This window comes from Dama dama, chromosome 22, assembly GCF_033118175.1.
Source record: "Dama dama isolate Ldn47 chromosome 22, ASM3311817v1, whole genome shotgun sequence".
In the NCBI taxonomy this organism is placed as follows: Eukaryota; Metazoa; Chordata; class Mammalia; order Artiodactyla; family Cervidae; genus Dama; species Dama dama.
The window spans coordinates 41,870,275-41,895,386 of record NC_083702.1 but is presented as its reverse complement, the minus strand read 5'-3'; the positions used below and the strand labels follow the sequence as shown (position 1 = coordinate 41,895,386).

Sequence of the window (25,112 nt, the reverse complement as noted above, 5' to 3'; positions counted from 1 at the left end):
GACTTTGCCAACAGAAAGGCAGAATGGCAGAGCATTCCAGACAGGAAAAGAATTGAGAGTGAAGGCACCAGGGCATGAGGGAGCCCTTGTGCCAAGAGAGTTGATCTGTTCCCTCTTACTTATTTGCTATCAGAAACCCTCATCCTTTAATTCTTTAAGAGTTTTCAGGGAAGAGAATCGGAATAATGAGGGAGAAAGTTAAAATTCTAGTGTGCGATTCTGCCCTTTCATATATTTAGAAACCATTTCAAATGAAGTTTTTTTGAAGTTCTGAAATGTTCATGTAATTCTGGTTTTTTTCCTTTTCCCAAAGGATTTTCCCTCCTGAGGCTTCAGTGTAAAGTAAACATATACGACTTCTCTAGTCCTGCCTGTTTCCCTGAATTCAAAGGGGGCAAGAACAGTGCATTTAACATTGGGCCTAACGTATATAGGGCTTCCCAGATGGCTCAGCAGTAAAGAATTCACCTGCCAAGCAGGAGTCATGGGTTCAGTTCCTGGGTTGGGAAGATCCCCTGGAGAAGGAAATGGCAACCCACTCCAGTATTCTTGCCTAGGATATCCCATGGACAGAGGAGCCTGGTGGGCTGCAGTTCATGGGGTCACAAAGAATCAAACACAACTTAGCAACTAAACAACAGCAACAGCAAATGTGTATAGGAGTCATTACCAGCTGTCCAAGTTATAGGCAATACACAGAATGTCATCAACTTCTTGCACTTGATATGATTTATATTCATTTAATTGATAAAATGGGTAAAAATAGCTAAAATCTATTTTTAAATGTGAGGTAGGTGCCAAGCACTAGGGAGGCACATTCTCCAGTGAGCAAAGCTGTAGCTGGATTTCAGCATTTATCCGAGTATGGTGTGTCTGAAGTTTCTTCTTTCTAGACTGGAGCAAGTGCTGAAAGCCAGGGGGATAAAGGTGACAGGGTAATGGAATGGGTCAGAGGGCTGTTAGCAGAAGCCAGCCGTTCGTGCCACCTGGACAAGGCAGTGGATGTTTCCACTAGCCACTTCTGACCCATGCTGTCATCACAGGTAGAAATGAAATTTGGCCAGTAAGCCATTTCACATCAAAGTTTGAAGAAGGCAACTTGTAAGTTATAAATTAAGAAATGAAATATTTCCATAGTCTATCTACCGTTTAAGGAGCTTATAGGATAGGAATTCAGCCATCATAAAACCTAACTATTGACAGAATTAGGGAAACATAAGAGTTATTGGCTATTTTCAAGTAAGTTTTGCCTTTCTGCTTTTGAAACAGATGATCAAATAGATGATCTGCTGGACCAGATCTAATTGATAGCTATCATTAGCATTTTCTTATGAACACATTAGAATGATTTTAGACATAGCCCAACAAAATTGCTGTAGCCAGTCTCCCATTGTCTGTTCCCTCTGAAGGGAGTCAAAAGTGGAAGTGTTCTTCTTTATTGCCTTAAAGGGACCCAAAGAGTAATTTGTTCTTAAGGTTCTTGCAAGCTATTGCTTAGATAATGTATGTATTAATATATAAAATTTTTAATACTATGCCAATACCTCCTAATGATAGAAGTAGGAGGAAGAGTTGTTATTTTTGTTTTATTATTATTGTGGTTATTATTTTTACTAGATTATCTTATCGCCTTGACTTTTATTCCTGACTTGCTAATCTCTCCCCAGTCCTGACAAAGGAAGATGTAAGACTGGAAGACAGTGTCTTAAATTCCATTTATCTGCCTATCAGATACATAGAAAATGTGAGATGCACCACCGAGCCAAGTGTGTAGCTCTCTCCTGTTTGGAAACTGTTGTGCAGTTAGGACATCATTCATAAAGTGATGAACTTTATCCTAAGGGGAAATATATTCACAGCAACTTAATTCCTATAAATTTCTGCATTAAGACAGTACAAGTGACTGAGATCCTTACTAAAAGGTCTTACCAACTAAAAAGTTTTAATCAGATGCTAGTGGAAGCCTCTGAGAAAGCAAGCCCTCAGTCTGTAACTTAACATTTCTCTTCAGCAATACTGCATCCACCTCCTGATTTCTTTCAACATTTGCAACCTAAAACACAAAGTCACCTTGTTCAGACTGTCATTATTTGGCCTCTTCTTAAACAGTCTTAGGTTTCAGAATCAAAGCCATCTTTTTTTTTCTTCCTAGCTCTACTACCCTCAGGTTCCTTCTCCAATAGCATGCCCTTTCTTACATATTTGTATAGAAGAAATATTTTTTAAGTAGCATATTAAAAATTATAAAGCTATGTTATTTATTTAAAATGCTTGCATAACTTATTTACATGTTTTTAAATAGTGAAAACAATTGATTATAAAAATAGCTTGCATTCTTCTAATTATAAAATAAATGTCATGGGAATGTAATGTACAGCATGATGACAATAGAAAGTTGCCAAGAAAATAGATCTTAAGAGTTCTTATCACAAGAAAAAAAGTTTGTAACTATGTGTGGTGAAAGTGAAAGTTGCTCAGTCGTGTCTGTCTCTTTGCAACCCCATGGACTGTGTAGCCTGCCAGGCTTCTCTGTCCATGGAATTCTCCAGGCCAGAATACTGGAGTTCCCTTCTCCAGGAGATCTTCCCAACCCAGGAACTGAACCCAGGTCTTCCACATTGCAGGTGGATTCTTTCACAGTTGAGCACCAGGGAAGCCCAATTATCTGTGGTGGTAATAGACTTATTAAATACAGATATTGAATCACAATATTCTACACCTGAAACTAACATAAATGTTATGTCATTTATATCTCAAAAAAAAAAAAACAACTTGCATTTAGGGTTGGTTTTGCATTGCTACTACAATTGCCATGGTAAATGAAAAATGAATTTTTATTTCTACTACTAATGGAGGTGATTTCTATTGTGTATATTGACTGTATAGCTCTGTCCTAGAAAACAAATTCATGTAATATGGTATTCTTCCGTAAAACTTTCTCTGTTTCTTGGATTCCTAGTTCTCTTCATCTTTATTGTGATTAAGGCTTTTCTGTCCCCTTAATTGGGCTTCCCAGGTGGCTCAGTGGTAAAGAATCTGCATACAATACAGGAGGCTCAGGTTCAGTCCCTGGGTCAGGAAGATCCCCTGGAGAAGGAAATGGCAACCCACTCTAGTATTCTTGCCTAGAAAAGCCCTTGGACAGAGGACCCTGATGGGCTATAGTCCCATGGGGTCCCAAAAGAGTCAGACATGACTGACTAAACAGCAACAACATGCACTTAATTACCATTTATTCACCCTTTATCACGTAACTTTGTCCTTCAGTTTTTTCATAGGTTTCAATCTTAACTTTGCAGATTTATCCTGAGCCCTTGATGAGAGTTACTGCCTTAGAGCTGGGGTGTGTTGTACACTGGAGTGTCAGGTTGCACCACACATTAATTGGTGGGAGCTATCAGCAGATTCAGTGAACTTCATCTGTTCATTCATATTACATTGAATATCTTTACTATCAAATAAAAATTAATAAGTATCTGAAATATGCATCTATTTCCCCAGGTTTATCAGCTTCGTGGCATCCCCAAGCTTCTACAGCTCCTAAAAGTTCAGAATGAAGATATCCAGCGAGCCGTGTGTGGGGCCTTGAGAAACTTGGTGTTTGAAGATAATGACAATAAATTGGAGGTAGCTGAACTCAGTGGGGTGCCTCGGCTGCTCCAGGTGTTAAAGCACACCAGAGACTTGGAGACTAAGAAGCAAATAACAGGTAATGCTCACTGACTATTAACAGGGTTAGCACGGTGCGCCCCAGCCAATGTCATCTGTTTCTGAAGTTTCCTGAAACAGATGACGGATGCGCTCATTGTTATCTGTGAAATGCTTTTAAGGAACATTATTACTGCTGGCTTAGACCCCAGATTCAAGTCCAGTTTGAATTCCTTTTTTTTCTAAAGGGGAAATTTTTTTGAAGCTTTTGGTTAATATTTTTAATTAAAAATTCTATGCACCATTCATCACCTGGATCCCTGTCAATGCCAACTTCCTAACTTCCCTGTCCCTTGACCTCCTAAAAAGAAAACATGACTAGATAGGTTTTTCACTTCTCCATTTCATATTTCTATTCAAATACTGATTTGGAAAAATAAATATCTCTTTTCTGTGTGTGGATTGGAAAACTAAAATAATCAGAAGTAAGTAATGCTTTTAATAATTCTTGAAGCATGGAGAAAGGAGGCTTAATTTCATTTAAAGGAATAGTGCATATGATAGAAAATAACTCATTGAAAATGATTCATCAGTTCTCTGCTGAAGCTCCCTGAACACATTTCAAACAATGTAAGAAACCATTACTGAGTATAATCATCAGTAGTATTATCTTGGGGAAACTTACATATCTTCAATGTCCTAGGTAGTAGAAATTTTTAATTTATTCTCACAAAAACCTTAGGTTTTGAGATATTTTGAGGTATTGGGTACTAAATCTCAGTTCTACAGATGAGAAAGTTAAGTCCAAAGAAGTTAACCCTTTTTAATATATAAAAGTTTTTCTTAGTGATAATAGTTAACAGTGTTCATACTTATTTGAAAGAGGTGCTCCATAAATATTGTTTAAATTGAACTGAATGTCTGTTGCACTTCTGCTATCTTTTATTACACAACAGTTGTCTTTTTTCCTATAAAAATGTTGTCATTATATCTTGTCTACCCATTTGTATCTCAAAATATCACATTTTTCTATCTTGATATAATTTAATTTTATAAAACTACATGAAGTTTTGTAATTGTATAAAACTATATGAAGAGTTGCAGCATACTACCCCTCTGCCAGCATGCTGTCATGTCCTGTGAGAGATTTCCTTTCATATCCATAACTTATATTAAAGTACCTCAGAAATTAAGAGTAATCTCACTTATTCATTCATTCATTCAGCCAACATTTAGCGAGCAGCCTTCCAGTGTCAAGTAAGGCACATCACAGACTAGAGAGGTTGTGAATTTAATTTTCTATCTACTAAAGCATGAACAATTATACAATGGTTGGCCTTTAAAAAAAAAACAAAAACCAATCCTCACGTTTAGAACTTAACATTTTCTTCATTAAACTACAGTAGTGAACACAAAAGAGAACCAGATATACACACAGTCAGAAAGGACTTCATGAAGGAGACATGTTTCACTGTGGACCTTAAAAGAGGTGTAGATTTTGGACTAGTGTTTTGAAGGAGAATGAAAGTTATTCCCAGCATAGTGAAAATCACTAGTAGAGCAAAGAAACTGGTGTTCATCTAGAGGAATCTTCAGTAATAAAGTGATCAAGGTTAGGGTGCATGATAGCCAGAAAACTTAGGAGGGTGTGTGGGTGTTTGTAAAGGAAATAATCTGTTTGTGAACTTCCTCTTCTTCTGTGTAGGAAGAAGGAAACAGAACAAAGAATATTCTGTGGTATTGATCCCATAGAAATCATTCAGTCTTCTTTAGATAATCTACAGAGCTGATAAATGGAATTTGTGCAATTCCCAGAGTTTCTAATATAAGCCAAACATCACTACCAGAAAGTGCTCGTTATATATTCATTTAACTGAGTTGATACTTGAATGTCTGATACAAATCCTACTAAATAACAGGCTTCCCTGGTGGCTCAGTTGGTAAAGAATCTGCCTGCAATGCAGGAGACCTGGGTTCGGACCCTAAGTCAGGAAGATCCCCTGGAGAAGGGAATGGCAACCCACTCCAGTGTTCTTTCCTGGAGAATTCCATGGACAGAGAAGCCTGGGGTCCCAAAGAGTCGGACACGACTGAGTGACTCACACTACTAAATAACTTCCCTTAGCTCTATTAATAAAAGTGCTAAATAAGTGCTTTGTGGACCTCAAAAATAAATTGTTAACTTAGTTTAGACATGTTTATATCTTTGTTTAGAAACATAAAGTGAGTAGTCATATATATGAATCTTTTCTTGTCTGTTTTGTAAACATCTTTTTTTTTATTGAGCCTCTATTATGTGCTCAGTCATGTCTGACTGTTTGCGATCCCATGGACTGTAGCTCAGCAGATTCCTCTGTTCATAGAGTTCTCCAGGCAAGAATACTGGAGTGGGTAGCCATTCTGTTTGTCAAGGGAATCATTCCCAAACCAGGGATCAAACCCGAGTCTCCAGCATTACAGGCAGATTCCTTAACATCTATGCCCAGTCATAAGCTTGAACTTTCCATATTTTACCTCCGTTCTTCCTGACAGCTCCATAAGGTATGGTATTATTGACTGCTTTACATGTGACCAGTGTAAGACTCGGGGGGTTACATGAATTGCCCAATGTTGCACAGCTAGCAAAACAACAAAGCCCAGATGTGAGTCCAGTATTACCTGAGTGTTTTGCTGTATCAAAGTGTCCAAACTTGCTCCCTTTGGCAGCAACTGACTATCTCCTGGAGTTTGCTGAAAATCATGTCCATTGAGTCAGCGATGCCATCCAACCATCTCATCCTCTGTTGCCCCCTCTTCTCTTGCCTTCAATCTTTCTCAGCATCAGAATCTTTTCCAATGAGTTGGCTCTTCACATCAGATACTGGAGCTTCAGTTTCAACATCGGTTCTTCCAGTGAATATTCAGGGTTGATTTCCTTTAGGATTGACTGGTTTGATCTCCTTGCTGTCCAGGGGACTCTCAAGAGTCTTCTCCAGTCATACAGGTAGAAAGCATCAATTCTTCAGCATGCAGCCTTCTTTATGGTCCAGTTCTCACATCCCTACATGACTGCTGGAAGAACCATAGCTTTGACTATATGGACTTTTGTCAGCAAAGTGATGTCTCTGCTTTTCAATATGCTGTCTAGGTTTGTCACAGCTTTTCTTCTAAGGAGCAAGTGTCTTTTAATTTCATGGCTGCAGTCACAGTCCACAGTGATTTTGGAGCCTGTGAAAATAAGTCTGTCACTGTTTCTTTTTTTTCCCCATCTATTTGCCATGAATTGACGGGACCAGATGCAATGATCTTAGTTTTCTGAATGTTGAGTTTTTAGTTCAGTTCAGTTCAGTTGCTCAGTCGTGTCTGACTCTTTGCGACCCCATGAATCGCAGCATGCCAGGCCTCCCTCTCTATCACAAACTCCTGGAGTTTACTCAAATTCATGCCCATCGAGTCAGTGATGCCATCCAGCCATCTCATCCTCTGTGGTCCCCTTCTCCTCCTGCCCCCAATCCCTCCCAGCATCAGGGTCTTTTCCAATCAGTCAACTCTTCGTATGAGATGACCAAAGTATTGGAGTTTCAGCTTCAGCATCAGTCCTGCCAATGAACACCCAGGACTTATCTCCTTCAGGATGGACTGGTTGGATCTCCTTGCAGTCCAAGGGACTCTCAAGAGTCTTCTCCAACACCACAGTTCAAAAGCATCAGTTTTTCGGCACTCAGCTTTCTTCACAGTCCAACTCTCACATCCATACATGACCACTGGAAAAACCATAGCCTTGACTAGACAGATCTTTGTTGGCAAAGTAATGTCTCTGCTTTTTAATATGCTATCTAGGTTTTAAGCCAGCTTTTTCACTCTCTTTCACCTTCATCAAGAGGCCCTTTAGTTCCTCTTTACTTTCTACCATTAGGGTGGTGTCATCTGCATATCTGAGGTTATTGATATTTTCCCCAGCAATCTTGATTCCAGCTTGTTATTCATCCAGCCTGACATTTTGCATGATGTGCTCTGCATAGAATTTAAATAAGCAGGGTGACCATATACAGCCTTGACATACTCCTTTCCCAATTTGGAACCAGTTCGTTATTCCATGTTCAGTTCTAACTGTTGCTTCTTGACCTGCATACAGGTTTCTCAGGAGGCAGGTAAGGTAGTCATTATTCTGGTATTCCCATCTCTTGAAGAATTTTCCACAGTTTGTTGTGATCCACACAGTCAGAGGCTTTGGCATAGTCAATGAAGCAGAAGTAGATGTTTTTCTGGAATTCTCACTTTTTCTGTGATCCAACAGATGTTGGCAATTTGATCTCTGGTTCCTCTGCCTTTTCTAAATCCAGCTTGAACATCTGGAAATTCTCAGTTCACGTACTGTTAAAGTCTAGCTTAAAGGATTTTGAGCATTACCTTACTAGCATGTGAAATAAATTCAGTTGTACAGTAGTTTGAACATTCTTTAGCATTGCCCTTCTTTGGGATAGGAATGAAAACTGTCCTGTGGCCACAGCTGAGTTTTCCAAATGTGCTGGCATATTGAAGGCAGCACTTTAACAGCATCATCATTTAGGATTAGAAATAGTTTAGTTGATACTCCATCACCTCCAGTAGCTTTGTTGGTAGTGATGCTTCCTAAGGCCTACTTGACTTCACACTCCAGGATGTCTGGCTCTAGATGAGATGACCACACTATCGTGGTTATCCGGGTCATTAACACCTTTTTTGTACCATTCTGTGTATTCTTGCCACCTCTTCTTAATATCTTCTGCTTTAGTTAGGTTCTTAATTTTTCTGTTCTTTATTGTGCCTGTCTTTGCATGAAATTTTCCCTTGGTATCTGATTTTCTTGAAGAGAGCTCTAGTCTTTCCCATTCTATTGTTTTCCTCTATTTCTTTGCATTGTCCACTTAAGAAGGCTTTCTTATCTCTCCTTGCTAGTCTTTGGAACTCTGCATTCAACGGGGTATATCTTTGCCTTCCTCTCTTGCTTTTCACTTCTCTTCTTTTCTCAGCTTTTTGTAAATCCTCCTCAGACAACCATTTGGCCTTCTTGAATTTCTTTTTCCTGAGATTTATTTTCAAATAAATGACCTTTGTTATAATATGATATTCCTGATAAGTTTTACAGAAGTTACATTAAAGAAGGAATGATCCATGTAAGGGAAATTACAGAAACACATTCCTCCTGTTCTATGATCATTTTGAAATATAAGTTTAAAAAGAATCACTTCTCCTCCTGCTGCTCCTTGAAGATTTAATCATAAAATTTACAAGTTTTGCTATTAATATTATACAGATTTGGTTAACTGTATTTCTGGTCGTAAGGGCAATACTAATAAAACTGGGGTTTAATATCTATTAGATCCCTTTATTCAATAACTATATTTTGTAAATATCAGTTGGCAATAAGTTTCTCAATAGTGCAGTTATCATTCTCTCACTTAAAATTGCCAATTATTCAAATTATACCCCTTACCAGAATCCTGTTCCTTTCTTTTTGGCTAGAAAGAGAGTTTAGTGACAGAAAATTACAGACAGTACACCTACAATAAAGAACTGTAATAATAGAAATTAAGGCGCTATGAATAAACTGACCGGAAGTTAAAGCAAATGAAAATCTAAACCCAAAGTATAATGCAGTATCAGGGAATACAGAATGTAATCATTGAAAGGGACATCTATTCAGGGTCATCTAAACCATTAATTTCCCAATGCCAAAAATATGAATCATTTTTAAAATGTAAATTCCTGGTATCCATCCTGAGAGTCAGGCTTAGTAAATTTTTTTAGGAGCATGCCTAAAAAAAATTGCAGGTGTGGCCCAAGAGTTCAGTTCAGTTCAGTCGCTCAGTCGTGTCCGACTCTTTGCGACCCCATGAATCACAGCACGCCAGGCCTCCCTGTCCGTCACCAACTCCCGGAGTTTACTCAAACTCATGTCCATCGAGTCGGTGATGCCATCCAGCCCTCTCATCCTCTGTCATCCCCTTCCCCTCCTGCCCCCAATCCCTCCCAGGATCAGGGTCTTTTCCAATGAGTCAACTCTTCGCATGAGGTGGCCAAAGTACTGGAGTTTCAGCTTCAGCATCAGTCCTTCCAAGAGTAGGTGATTCTGATTTGCCACTGGGCTCATTTGAAAACTGCTAGTCTCTTCTAATACTCTTACTTTTGAGATAAAGCCCTTGTTCATATTTTCATAAAAGATGAGCTTATTTTTGTTGGCTCCAGTGATAATGCTGGATCTTACAAGATCTTTCTGTTTTCTTCAGAGTTCTTTTAGAAGTTTATGCTTTCACTGAGCCAAAATCTCCTTCCTCAGAATTTCCACTCATTGCTCTGGTTTTGCCACCCCTAACCACAGAAAATGATATGTAGTTGTTAAATAATGCATTTTTTTTAGTTACTAGAGAGCCTGTGTTCTTATGTGTATTAGACACTTTTCACTTTGGGTTGGGCTTCCCTTGTGGCTCAGCTCGTAAAGAATCCGCCTGCAATGCAGGAGACCTGGGTTCGATCCCTGGGTTGGGAAAATCCCCTGGAGAAGAGAAAGGCTACCCACTCCAGTATTCTGGCCTGGAGAATTCCATGGACTGTATAGTCCATGGGGTCACAAAGAGTCAGACACGACTGAGCTTTGGGTTAATTTTTCTACTAATAATTTAATTTTTAAAGATTATAAGAACTTTGTATATTAATGGTATCTAACCTTTGTCCTGTATTGTCATATGCCTTTTCCCAATTGGTAATTGGTCATTTACCGATTTTGTATGAATGTGTGTGATGGTGTGTGTAAGGATGTACAATCCTGAATCTCTGGTGAACATTTAAGCTCTTTCCTAGCTTTGTATCATACAGAAATTTAGCAAGCGTGACATTTCTGTACAATATCTTACATTAAAAATTCAAAAACTATACTGAAACTCCCCAAACCATATACTTCTGTAGTAATAATATAGCATGCCAAACTACAAAGGACATTGACTGTTGGGAGAAAATTCCATTCCCTTTGTTCAAATTAATCCTCTCTGGTTTTTATTGTAAGGTGTACTTTTCCTTTGAGTGCTCTGTGTGGTCCTTTTTAAAGAGAGGAAATGCCATTATGCTTCACATTTTAAGCTTCTGGCAGGCAGAGGCTGTTAATTTGTTTGCTTATTTAGAACAGGAAGCTTTTATTTTCCTCTTCTCTCTTTTCTCTTCAGCTTTCTTTTGTAGCTTAGTAACTAAACCTCAACCTCAGACCTGCCATTCAGTTGTTTTCAGCCACCTTAGGAGTTTTCTGGAATTTTATTCTGTCTCTCCCCTTCCAAGACCTCTTAATATGAGGTGTGACCAATGAAGTCATTGTGTTGCAAAGCCTGTGGCTGAGTGACACTGCTAACCCCAAATGCCTGTTTGATCAGGAAAAGACCTCATCAGCCAGAATTCTAGTCCTCATGAAACACTAGACCCCACATTGCTTTGTCTAATGGAAGCTAGGTGTAAGCTGTGGTGGATATTTGGTGATTTAAAAAATTAGTTACTTGTACACAGCTAAAGTAAACTGTTTAAGCCCCAAAAGACTACATCAGGCCTAGAATGCTCTAATTGAAGGGCGAGATACAAGTATGGTTGATTAACTACTCAGCTTTAATCACAGACTAGTATTTCTGTCGTTAATATCAGGGGAGGTAATATCACCACATAATTTAGCTAAGACCACCATGTTTGCTTTATTCATAAAGCAAACTCTGTTCTTCACACAGACAGAGCAATAAATTTAAGAAGGAAGAATTACTGACTGGGCGGTGGGGCATAAATAGGAAGAAAATTCTCTTTCTTGGGTGATAGTGAGTTATGGTAATTTACTGAAGAACGAATGATGGCACAGGAACTTGACACCTGCTGGGAGTCACTGGACTAGCAAGCGGTAGGTATATAGTCCTTCCACTGAATCAGAGGTATTTGAGCACCAAATTTGTGAGAAAAACAAATCCTAAATGTAAATATATGCAACTTTGTATTCTCTCTCAGTACCCAGCTTCAGTCCCTGTGGATGCCCTGGAAGTACAGTATTCTGTTATCTTAATTTCTCCCTGAGTTGGCTGATATGGCCTTTCTTTTTAATTGGGGGTGGAGGGGATTCAAGAGGATGGGAAAGTTAAGTGAGTAAATGTGGTACCAGTCTTAGACCGATTCTTATCCACTGCAAGTTGGCAAGTAGAGTAAATACTCATCTCACCTTCTCTGCCAGACTGTAATATAAGATGAGGTAGCGCTAGCATCGGAGAAGGAAATGTCAACCCACTCCATTATTCTTGCCTAGAGAATCCCGTGGACAGGGGAGCATGGTGGGCTGCTGTCCACAGGGTTGCAGAGTCAGACATGACTGAAGCGACTTATCATGCATGCATGCATTGGAGGAGGAAATGGCAACCCACTCCAGTATTCTTGCCTAGTGAATCCCAGGGACAGAAGAGCCTGGTGGGCTGCCGTCTATGGCGTCACAGAGTTGGACACAACTGAAGTGACTTAGCAGCAGCAGCAGGGCTAGCATAAATTCTGGGAGGACATAAAGTCTACCATTGGGTAGGAGTTAATAAATATTCTTTGGTGATATTGATCAGCCTACTCGTGACAGGCATAGGCAAAGGCTTTCTACAGGCTTTTCCTGCTGTTATTGGAAAGCAAATGTCAGGTGGGTAGTAGGGAAGCAGGAGGCAGGCAGAGATATTCTTAGATATGTATCTAAGGGAGAGAAATATGAGCCTTAAAATGTTGAACTCTTAATTACAGTAGGATCATTTCAAGCTTTCCTGTTGATGAGCCCAAAATTTATTATCCTAATGAGGTCAGCTTTGTGGTAGGATCTTTTAAGAGAATAGTAATAAGAATTTTTGGCATTCATTTATGTTCTTGATTAATTTAAATATGTATAGTTTCACATTGTAAGTTCTCTTTGTTTTAGATATATTTTAATTGTTTTTTGGGGACAGCTTCCATTGGCATCTAACGATGTCTAAACAGGTACTTTCCCTTGTGAAAAGGACTATCTCTCCCACCTTCTTTTTTTTTTTTTCCTTTTTATAACCAGCCATGGATCTAAGGGTGATGGTCTTAACTGACCTTTTCAGCAGTCATTTTGACCTAGCCCTGTTTTGATGGTACTCTTTACTTTTCTAGGTTTGCTGTGGAACTTATCCTCTAATGACAAACTTAAGAATCTCATGATAACAGAAGCCTTGCTTATCCTCACTGAGAATATCATCATCCCCTTTTCGGGGTGGCCAGAAGGAGACTACCCCAAAGCAAATGGTTTGCTTGATTTTGATATATTCTACAATGTCACAGGATGCCTAAGGTAATGCCAGTCTACATCTCCCTCCACATTGTCTCTGTTGACTCTAAATACTATAATTCAGATCTGTCTTAAATTCTACCCAATTACCTGGAAATACAGTTAGAAATTATAAAGATCACTCTAAGTACTAGAAGCACAGTATAGAAAAGAGTACTGTTTTTCCTGACATGTTTGATTCCAGAAGCTACCCACTTAGCTCAGTAGAGAGAGAGCATATCATTTCCGATAGGTAAACTGGAAATCCAATCTGAACACCTACAAGTCCAGGCAGATTGGAATTCCCTATCTCACAGGATTTAAGTCAGGCTGCATGCTATTTTTCAGTTGACAAAAATATAATTTAATGACATGGTTAAAAAAAAAATAGTTTTGAACCTGGTGTTTTTAAATAGGCAACAAAACCTAAAAGGATAGATTATCTTGCCACAAGAATAGCTACAAAAGAAATTAGTTTGATCAGCATTTCTAAATATTGGGATGAAAAAGGTGCTTGAAATGTTTTCTGCCCTGGACTGTCAGATGCCAGCTAAACCAGGAGGAAATAGAAGTGCATGCAGGAAGAGGAAATGTTAGTCTTAACTCCTCTAGAAATGTGTGTCTCAGGCTTTCTTACATATATTTGAAAATAATCGTTGTCCTTTATGTCTAAAGATTGAAAGAAACCAAATAGATATGTAATCAAAATTAGGCAGCCCAGAAGAAACTGGGATATATTCTACCTTTTGATCTTTTCTCTAGTTTCACAGTTCACATTTTGAGGGAATCTGTTTGGATGATAACAGAGGGAATTTATTATGGTAAAATGTTTTATCTTATCTCCATAATTAATCACTGTGTGTGTGCATGCACATGCGCTCAGTTGTGTCCAATTCTTTGTGGCCCCATGGACTGTAGCCTTCCAGGCTCCTCTGTCCATGGGATTTCCCAGGTTAGAGCTGTGGAGTGGGTTGCCATTTCCTCCTCCAGGGGCTCTTCCCAACCTAGGAATCAAACCCACATCTCTTGTGTCTCCTGCAGTAGCAGGCAGATTCTTTACCACTAGCACCACCTGGAAAGCCCATAATCACAGAGTAATACATATCAAATACCAGGTTATTATGAAGAATTATGTCAGCCACTGAGAGTTTTTCAAAGATGAATGAGAAAATTCTTAAGAAACCTTTAATCTAGCAGGGGATGCAGATGAACAAATAAACTAGAATGCAATGAAATATGTTACAGCAAATTTTTCTATAGCTCCCATTGCCTTACCACGTGCCGCAGAGTTCTTAGTGTGGCAGATTAGGTTAGGACTCTGTCACTTCATTGTGTACATGGCAGGTACACAATTCAAAGTTCCTTTTTTAAATTTTTTTTGCTTATTTATTTTAATTAGAGTATAATTACTTTACAATGTTGTGTTAGTTTCTGCAATATCACAAAGTGAATCACCTTCACACCCCTCTAGGCCATCACAGCACCGAGCTGAGCTCCCTGTGCTATATATAGCAGCTTCCCACTAGCTGTCTGTTTTACAAATAGTGTAAATATGGTAGTGTATATATGTCAGTGCTACTCCCTCAATTTGTACTCCCTCTCCTTCCCCTACTGTGTCCACAAATCCATTCTCTACATCTGTGTCTCTATTCCTGCCCTGTAAATAGGTTCATCAGTACCATTTTTCTAGATTCCATATATATACATTAATATGTGGTATTTGTTTTTCTCTTTTGACTTACTTCACTTTGTATGACAGACTCTAGGTTCATCCACATCCCTGCAAATGATCCAGTTTCATTCCTTTTTGTGGCTGAGTAATATTCCACTGTATATATGTACCACATCTTTTTATCCATTCATCTGTCAGTGGACATTTAGATTGCTTCCATGTCCTGGCTGTTGTAAATAGTCCTGCAGTGAACATTGGAGTATGTGTTTTTTTCAATTATGGTTTTCTGAGGGTATTTGCCTAGTAGTGGGATTGCAAGGTCATATGGTATTTTTTGTTTTTTAAGGAACCTCCATACTGTTCCCTATAATGGCTGTATCAATTTACATTCCCACCAACAGTTCACGAGGGTTCCCTTTTCTCTACACCCTCTCCAGCATTTATTGTTTGCAGATTTTTTGATGATAGCCATTCTGATCAATGTGAGGTGATACTTCATTGTAGTTTTGATTTGCATTTCTAAAATAATGAGCAGTATTGAGCATCTCCAAGTGTTTGCTGGCCATCTGTATGTCTTCTTTGGAGAAATGTCTGTTTAGGTCTTCTACACACTTCTTGATTTGCTTGTTTGTTTTTTTGATTTTGAGCTGCTTGAGGAGCTTTTGTATTTCGGAGATTAATGCTTTGTCAGTTGCTTTGTTTGCAGATATTTTCTCCTAGTCTGAGGGTTATCTTTTCATCTTGTTTGTGACTGGCTTTGCTCTGCTAGAGCTTTTGAGTTTAATTAGGTCCCACTTGTTTATTTTTCTTACTGTAGGAGGTGGATCAGAAAGGATCTTGCTCAATTTATGTCAAAGAGTATTCTGCCTGTTTTCCTTTAAGAGTTTTATAGTGTCTGGCCTTTCATTTAGGTCTTTAATCCATTTTGAGTTTATTTTTGTGTACAGTATTAGGAAGTGTTGTAACTTCATCCTTTTACATGTAGCTGTCCAGTTTTCCCAGCACCACTTACTGAAGATGCTGTCTTTTCTCCATTGTATATTCTTCCCTCCTTTGTTAAAGATAAGGTGACCATACATGTGTGGGTTTATCTCTGGACTTTATCCTATTCCATTGATCTGTATTTATGCTTTTTTGCAGTATCATGCTATCTTAATTACTATAGCTTTGTAGTATAGTCTGAAGTCAGGGAGTGTGATTCCTCTAGCTCCATTTTTCTTCCTCAAGATTACTTTGGCTATTCGGGGTCTCTTCTGTTTCCATACAAATTGTAAAAAAAAAAAAAAAAAGTTTTCTAGTTCTGTGAAAAATGCCATTGGTAATTTTATAGGGATTGCATTGAATCTGTAGATTGCTTTGGGTAGTATAGTCATTTTCACAATATTGATTCTTCAAATCCAAGAACATGATATATTTCTCCATCTGTTTGTATCATCTTTGATTTCATTCATCAGTATCTTATAGTTTTCTCCATACACGTCTTTTGTCTCCTTAGGTAGGTTTTATTCCTAGGTATTTTATTCTTTTTGTTGCATTGGTGTACAGGATTGTTTCCTTAGTTTCTCCTTCTGATTTTTCATTGTTAGTTTATAGAAATGCAAGGGATTTCTGTGTAATAATTTTGTATCCTGTGACTCTACTAAATTCATTGATTAGCTGTAGTAGTTATCTGATGGCATCTTTAGGATTTTCTATGTGTAGTATCATGTCATCTGGGAAAGTGGCCATTTTACTTCTTCTTTTCCAATCTGTATTCCTTATATTTCTTTTTCTTCTCTGATTGCCATGGTTGGGACTTCCAAACTTCCTTAGACCAAGTGACTCATGTAGCTGAGATGTTGACAGTCACTTGTGGAAGTGAAAGAAGTACACCAGGAACCATGGCCTCAAGGACTGGGACAGAAATTCAGCATCCCTTGGACTCAGTTTCCTGTTGACAGGCATACCTCAGATATATTGTAAATTCAGTTCCACACCACTGCAATAAAGTGAATATTGCAATGAAGCAAGTCACAAATTTTTTCGTTCCCCAAGTGCATACATAAGTATGTTTATATTATACTACAGTCTGTTAAATATGCAGTGGCAGTATGTCTTTAAAAAATCAGTATACATACCTTAATGTAAAAATACTTTACTACTGGGACGTCCCTGGTATTCCAGTGGTTAAGACTCATGCCCCCAATGCAGAGGGCCCAGGTTCAATCCCTGATTGGGGAACTAAGATCCCACGTGCTGCACATGGCATAAAATAAATAAATAAAGGCATTAAATAAATAAATAAAGATTAAAAGAAATACTTAATTACTAAAAAATGCTAACCATCATCTAACAACACAAGAGTTGCCACAGACCTTCAATTTGTTAAAAAATAATTGCAATATGTATAAAACTCAATAAAGCAAAGCATAATAAAACAAGATATGTCTGTACATCCCATCTCTGCTTACTCTTCTTTGAAGACTACTGGGCTCATTCTCTAAAAATGCAAACAAGCCTTCTCCACATAGCAGATCCCTAAATCACAGGCCACCCAGCAGAAAAAGTACACTTCTTTCTTCAAATGTCAGTCTCAGGGAAGGTTTAACCCTGGCCCTGCTTCTGAAAAGTGCATATCATTTGAGCCTCTGTCCCCTGGATTGGCCAGACCTGGATCAGATACTTGCTTCATGGCAATGATGACAACAAGATTTGCTAAAATAGCAAGAGGGAGGGGAACACTTGCTGGGAAAATAAAGCAAAAATAGAAGACACCTTCCTCAGTTACAGCATATGCAACCTTTCTGGGTCTGTCTACAAGCTTCTTTACAGTCTTACTTCACATTTTTCCACAAACATACATCAAAGTACAAGCAAACTACAAAATACTTGCTTTCCTTAGATATTATAGGTAATTTCATATAGTCAAGGCTTTATTCAATTTTATTTCCTGGGAAACATTTTCCATTATCTTCCCATTAAATACTTAATCTCCTAATCATCTAACACCAAAGATAAAGTTCCTCTTTTCTATAAAACATTTTTCTGCCTCTTCAGACAAACACCATTACTTGTTTTTAAGAATTCAAATGGGAATTTTTACAGGTAAATCACCTGTGTACAGATTTTGCATCCATTACTGTTTTTATGGGAAGTGATTTACATACTTTTTTTATTAGATTGTGAACTCTTTAAGAGCTGAGCCTATGCATTGTTTTAATCTCTAATTCCTAGCTCCTAGCAAGGTTTCTTGGAGAAGGAAATGGCAACCCACTCCAGTGTTCTTGCCTGGAGAGTCCCAGGGACGAAGGAGCCTGGTGGGCTGCCATCTGTGGGGTAGCACAGAGTCAGACACGACTGGAGCAACTTGGCGGCAGCAGCAGCAGCAAGGTTTCTGACACATAGTAAGCAAATATAAAGTATTTGAGTGAAATGGGTAAATGAATGAATGAGCAAATTAAAATCCATCATATATTAGGTGGATAATCAAGCCTGGAAAGGTAACAAATTTGTAATGGAAAGTAATGAAACAGAAGTTAGAAACATTAGCTAAGGCAAGACTATGGGGGCATTATAAAACATGCTAATGAGTTAATTTTCTTCTTCTGTAAGCAAAATTCAGAGTGTGGGGAGAATAGAAATATAAGTTCTGTGTGAAGTAGAAAAATTATATCAACATGAAAGGTGTGTTGGGAAGGTAGAAATCTAAAGACAAAGATGTTGGTTACAAATCTTGTCCTGTAGTCTTCTTTTATAAACAAGGAATAACAGACTTGCATGGTTTGAATGAAGCACATTTTTCAGATATATTTTTATCCTAAATCCACTCCTATCATAATGATACCATTTTAAACTGTTTGCAAAGACAATCCAAACCACTGGTTTGAACTCCTTTCAGAAGCAGAATATTACACAAAGACTGGGAAATTGAGCATCATGGTATTTGCTTACTAAAATAATCTATTCTTATTTCATCTGTATATCTAATTTATAATAATAATAGCTAACATTTATTATATATTATGTTGTAAAAACTGTTCAAATTGCTTTATGAGAATTTACTCAGTTTCTTCTCAGAGTGACCCTTGTAAAGTAGGTCTTCCCATTTTATGGATAAGGAAACTGGAGCTGAGAGAGGTTAAGTGATTTTCACAACATCATACAGCCAGTAGGAGACAAAGCTGGAATTCTAATCCAGGAAGCCTGTCTCCAAAACTGAGCTCTTCATGTTGTCCTGGATATGTTGATATTAATCAATGTATACAAACTGTATACCTGTTTACAGACTGCTCTGCTGTGGATTAAGCCTCTGCCCTTTACAGTCTCGTAACCTCACAGTCATGTTCTGTCTTATTATAGGTGTTATATGAGTTTCAGTAATTGTCTTTTTTAAAGAGTTCTATGCAAGTAGAACCTCTGCACTGAATTTCCTATTAACAGAGAAGACAGAAAGCATATGAAGTTGGAGGTCTTTCCAAGAGAGGAGTTGGCTTTGTAAATGTCACAATGGGTATAAAAGTCAGTAAGGAGATGTAAATTAGAACCTAAGAAAAGACCTATAGGGAAACTTCAATCAAATCGACTGGATTTCCATGAGAGCAAAGCTGTCTTCTGAATAGTTGCTTACTTCTTTTTTCTTTTTAACTTTTAAATTTGTATTGGAGTATAGTTGCTTTACAATATGATGTTATTTTCTGCTATGCTGCAAAGTAAATCAACTATGTGTGTGTGTATGTATATATATACCCGCTTTTTTTGTATTTCCTTCCCATTTAGGTTACCACAGGGCACTGACTCGAGCTCCCTGTGCTGTACAGTACGTTCTCATTAGTTGTCTGTATTACACAGAGTAGTGTAAATATGTCCAGCCCAATCTCCCAGTTCATCCTGTTCCCTCTCTCCCCGTTTGGTGTCCATACATTTATTCTTTACATCTGTGTGTATATTTCTGCTTGGCAAATAGGCTCATCTGTACCATTTTTCCAGATTCCACATATATGTGTTAATATACAATATTTTTCTCTTTCTTACTTCATTCTATGACAATCTCTGGGTCCATCCATGTCTCTGCAAATTGCACCATTTCATTCCTTTTTATGGCTGAGTAATATTCCATTGTATATATGTGCCACATTTTCTTTATCCATTCTTCTGTTGATGGACATTTAAGTTGCTTCCATGTCCTGGCTATTGTAAATAGTGCTTCAAAAAACATTGGGGTACATATATCTTTAGGAATTATGGTTTTTCTGACTCCAAGTTACTCTAAAAAGATTTTTGACTGGTGTTGACTAGCTCTGATAAAAATGAATCTTAACTACATTAAAAGGTCATAAATGTTAACAAATATAATTTCTACAAGTTCCTTGGAGGTATTGTCTCCCCTGCTGAGTGTGGAACCAACAATGAATTGGCATCCTGAGTGTATCTTTGACATTGTGGTTGACTTAGGTTAGTATGGCTAAATTCCTTCAGTCTACTTTGGAGTAAAACTTTTGCATACCAGTGACTTTGTCTCTTGATTAACTTGATGATAAGATCAGTTCTGAGAGGGACTACCCAGGTCTTTATGTAGCAGTGGTGCAGAGTGAATATGCTCTGCAGGTAAAACGTTTGCCTCATTAATGAACTTGTGACAGTGACTCCAGTTCTGCCCACCTGGAGCTGTTACCAGCTCCAATGCCATACTGTGAGGTGGCATTCAGACAGGAGAACACACACGGGTTATCCTTCAAAAATTGTCAGGTACAGCATGTGCATGCATGCTAATTCGCTTCAGTCATGTGCGACTCTCTGCAACCCTATGGACTGTGGCAATTTTTTCTTAAACAATATGCTAGCATCATGAATAGTAAAGTTAGTGGAAGAAAAATAAACTGATACATTCCAATTTGTGGTGGAGCTGTCAGAAGCAGTTATTAGAATCTCTCCATACCTCCGCATGCAGTGGCATCATGTTGCCACCTTGAAATTGGCCATGGTAGGAATATTTACACCACAGAAATTTGCAAACGCTGCAAACCAGAACTCTCTCCACTCCCCTTCCCCTGCCTCCAGGGGTCAGACAGGCACTTAAGTGGACAGGTGTGAGACTGTGGGCTGCTGTCCGACTAGAAAGTGTGGGGGGAATGCTTACCCCAAAGAGAAGTAATATTCAAAGTTCTGGAAAACACTTGAGGCCAGACACAGACTCTTCTGAGGCAGCCTCTGTTAGCAGTCTCATTCTTCAGTTGAAGAAATTAAGTGCCAGTGACTCTTCCACAATAATAGTAGCAGTTATCAGAAATTTGAGAAAAGCAGCTAATCCATGCTTCTTGGGATTTTACCACTGGTCTGTCTTTCCTCTTGCTCTTATCCAGCCCTGTCCAGTACTTGAGTGCCTCCTGTATCCAAAGTACTGTTTAAATTTCTGAAATTTCAAAGGGGAATGGGACCTATTTTTGCCCTGGAGGAACTCCAGGTTTAGTGGGGGAAAGGCACCAGAAGAGATAATCACAATCCATGTGATAAGAAGTGTAGAAGCGGTCTTGAAAAGACTGTCATGGAGGCCCTGAGTTGCTTAACTGATGTTTCCTGGGAGGTGGGGAAAATGTTGACTGGAGAGTCACATGTGGTAAAGGATGAGTAGCTGTGTGAATGAATGTCTCCTCAATCATAGCTCATCATTCCATCACTGGTTCATCTCTGTCCTTTTTCAGTATTGCCATATAAAAATATGAATTCACAAAAGTCTGAAAAGTTGCTTTCCTGAAGTCCTGTTATTTGTTAACCATTTGTTTAATTTTATCTCCACATCTGATTACCAGATGTTTCCAAGACTCACAGACTTAGAGAACCAGTGTGTGATTAGGGGGAGGGGATAGATTGGAAGTTTGGGACTGACATATACACACTGCTTCATTTAAGATAGATAACCAACAGCACAAGGAATTCTGGTCAATTCTGTAATAAGCTAGAAAAAGAATTTGAAAAAGAGTAGATACATGTGTATATATAACTGAATCACTTTGCTGTAAACCTAAAACTAGTACAACATTGTTAATCAGCTACGCTCCATTATAAGATAATTTAAAAAAAAAACACAACCATTTCTGCGTTGTAAATGCTACATCAGAATTTTGTTTAGAATAATAGGACAAAATGACAAAACATTACTATGAAACATTATGAAACATATTCCTTTTTCCTAATTGTATTTTATGCTAGATGAAGAAGAAAAGCGATTGGTAATGCATTTCACCTGCAAATGACTTAAACTTAACTCTTTCCTACTTATGTCATGGTTTAGTAACTGTGTTTTAATGAATGTATAATGTAGTTATTTGTACTAAACTTTATAAGTCTTAAAAGAAAATTCCATTTTCACTTATCACTGAAGATCTAGCTAATCAGAGGAAGCAAACTGTATTTCTAGAAAGAAAAGCAATAATTATTAGCCTTAATCGTGATGAACCTCTTGATTAAGGACAAGGTTTTTGGTAATATCAATACCAACTACTTTTTGGAAAAAGAATATCTCCATGTATATTTTTAATATATTCAGTTATATCTGTCTACTCCTGCACAATAAAACATGTAATTGTATTTTTGAATTTCATTTTTTACACATACCTGATATCAAACTTCAGAACTTTGCTGAATCTGAGTTTCCTTAACTATGCTTTTCATTCTGTTTACCTTTGCTTAGTTATCCCTTATTCTGAGTACTCCTGACAAAAAGATTTATCTGGTCTGTCTCTGTGCATAATCCTATTTAGTTACTCAAATAATTAAGAATTAGATAATTAAATGACAGTCTAATTCTTCTTATTATCAAATAACTGTTTTCCTTTTTTGTAAGACATATCTTTAGTAAAGTTGATGTTCCTTGTCCTGGAAGGAACAAGACATGTAGGTTGTACAGCTTTGTTCTGTTCCCAATGTTGCTTCTGTTTGCAGAATGAGCAGCTGACTTTGGCTGATGTTTGCGGTTACCTGCAGGATCTGATGTTGACTTCCGAGTAAAAGACAAACCCTTCTTTTGGCATAGAGTTTTTGTTCCTCTGCCAGTTCAAGTGAGGCTCCCCTTTTGTTCTGTGCAACCACAAGCTGCCTCTGCTGCTTTCTCCAGGTTAATCACAGACAAGGCCCAACTGTTTGATATGTATCAGCTGAGAGCTAAACAAAAGCCCAGACCTAAATCTCAAATAACAAGAGGAAGAAGGATGCCTCCTTATCAGCAAGGGTCTTATCAAGTGCCTATTGGGTCTTAGAATGGACTCAGACCAAGTTATTAAATTGACTGGTACCACTTGGGATACAATTTATAACATGTGTTATTAGGAAGCCTAAAATTGTTGGTGAAAATGAAAATATAGCCACAGTTTTTTAAGAACCATTGTGGTGATCACTAAGTATGCTGATTAGACCTTTAAGATAGGTATATTAACATACATGTAAATTTGTGTGTTACTAGAATACCACCTATTATCAGAAGAAGTAGTCCCTCGTGTTTTTTTGTTTTGTTTTGTTTTGTTTTTTTATTTTCTGCATCTTAGAATTACCTGTCGGTGAAATGTCTTGAAAAGATTCACTCCTATCCTATTATTGCCTGCCATTCTCACACCCTGGTGACTAACTATGGCCTTTAATTCCAGTTGTCCATACACGACATTTGGACATTCTGTGTTGTAACAAACTTTCTCTCAATGCTGATAGACTATATTTGACAGCTTGCCTGCACATAGCCCCACACATATAACTTTTTATGATAGGGCCATTAAAAATCCCATTAGAAGTGGGTAAATCTGATTTTAAAAAATAGTCATAGGTCAGGAATCTGAATGAAATTCAGCACACCCTAATTTCAGGAATTTTGTGAAAGCATAATATTTGCAAAGTATACAATAATGTCTAGCACATGCACTAAATTGCAGTTATTCTTATCATTTGACACTGTTCACACTGTGGTTTGCCATAGAATTTAAAGTATATTGTCATTAATCTTAACAAAGACAGTTCCTTATTTTAATTCCAGCAAGGTCCTGGGTGTTTGTTTTCCGTTTTTGTTTTTTTTTTTCCCCTCCTTTTGATTGTGACACTGAGGAATGTGTGAGATAAATGGTCCTGGAGAGAGTCAGGAATCACTGATTCGCTTTCAGATAAATCACCTGAAGCCTCCTATGTGAAGTTTTGGTCAGAGACATACAGAGGTTCGGATTCTATTTTTTTCTCACCCCTCACAGGTCACATTACAAAAAAAATTCTTCTTAATATCAAACACAAGCAGCTATAGTTTGCGCTGGTATCCTCCTACTCAGGCCCAGTGGAGGTGAAGAGCTCTGAAACAGCCCTGCCTTTATATTTAGAGTAGTTCACATCCTTCTGTACCCATCTCCTCCTGAGGCCCCAGCCCCTGGCCCCAAAGACCTGGTATTTAAATTTTAATATACAACAGGGTACAGTTCTAATTTCCAGAAAGGTGCTCACATATTTACTCAGACTTCTGCTAAATTATACCAAGGGGAAATAAATTCGTCATTTAATCAAATTCAAACCATAGACACTAAATTAAACATTTCCAATATATTCATTGGGTTTCCCTGGTGGCTCAGAGGGTAAAATGTCTGCCTGCAATGTGGGAGACTCAGGTTTGATCCCTGGGTCAGGAAGATCCCCTGGAGAAGGAAACGGCAACCCAATATATTCATTGATAACTCTGATAATGAACTTTTATCGAGTAACTACTGTGGTTTTTATGCTCTTTTTTACTTTTTAACAAGATAGTTGTTTTAATATATTTCGTGAACAGTTTTGAGGTAGTTTTCCATATTAAACCTCTATTGGGCTACATCTAGGAAACAGTGATACATATTTCTCAGGACTCAGAAGACACAGTGTGAAAGGATTGATTCTTCCTAAGATTAATTCTCTCATTCCCACAAATTTATGTATTAACTGTTGAAAAAATACTGTAAGATGAAGTTCTTAATAATTTCCTAATAATTACTGATTATTTTCAGAGTGATACAATAGCAAATTCCTTTCTAACTAGTGACCTCTATTCATGGATGTATTGCTGTAAAATAATCCACCCTTATCATTTATATTTCTGAGTATCTGAGTAAGGTAGGAACTATTTTTGATATGCGAGAACAAATATTGAGGTAGTAGTGTTCCATGCACTTTCTGTCAGCAAAGGTATCAGCTGTCAGGAACCCCTGATAAGTCCCGTTTCAAGCCAGTAGAGTCTGGATAATACCAAACTACAAGACAACAGTTAGTGTGTGTGAGCTGGAAGCACTGCCAAATTGAATTACCATCCTCACCCAAAATAAACAGCCTGAAGTTAAACAAAGCTGAGTCATTTATCTGCACGGTATGTAAGGGGCTTCGCTAGGAAGAAAGACCTTTTGATTTGTCCTAGCCATTTTAAAACTACTGCCATTCTCCAAGCCAGATGCTGAAAAGGTCAAAGGGAAGCTTTAAAATATGATAACACTGTCTCGGAATTGGAGGACATATGGTTCTTGCTAAACAAAT

General features: G+C 38.0%; 1 protein-coding gene across 1 annotated transcript in view; it reads left to right on the top strand.

Moving 5' to 3' along the window:
* The window catches only part of PKP2 (plakophilin 2), a 93,094-nt gene that overhangs the window by 41,932 nt on the left and 26,050 nt on the right, over positions 1-25,112 (top strand). Inside the window, exons 5-6 of the mRNA XM_061125272.1 lie at positions 3,502-3,709; positions 12,787-12,964. Coding sequence (XP_060981255.1) covers positions 3,502-3,709; positions 12,787-12,964 — 386 coding nt within the window. The remainder of the gene's footprint in view (positions 1-3,501; positions 3,710-12,786; positions 12,965-25,112) is intronic.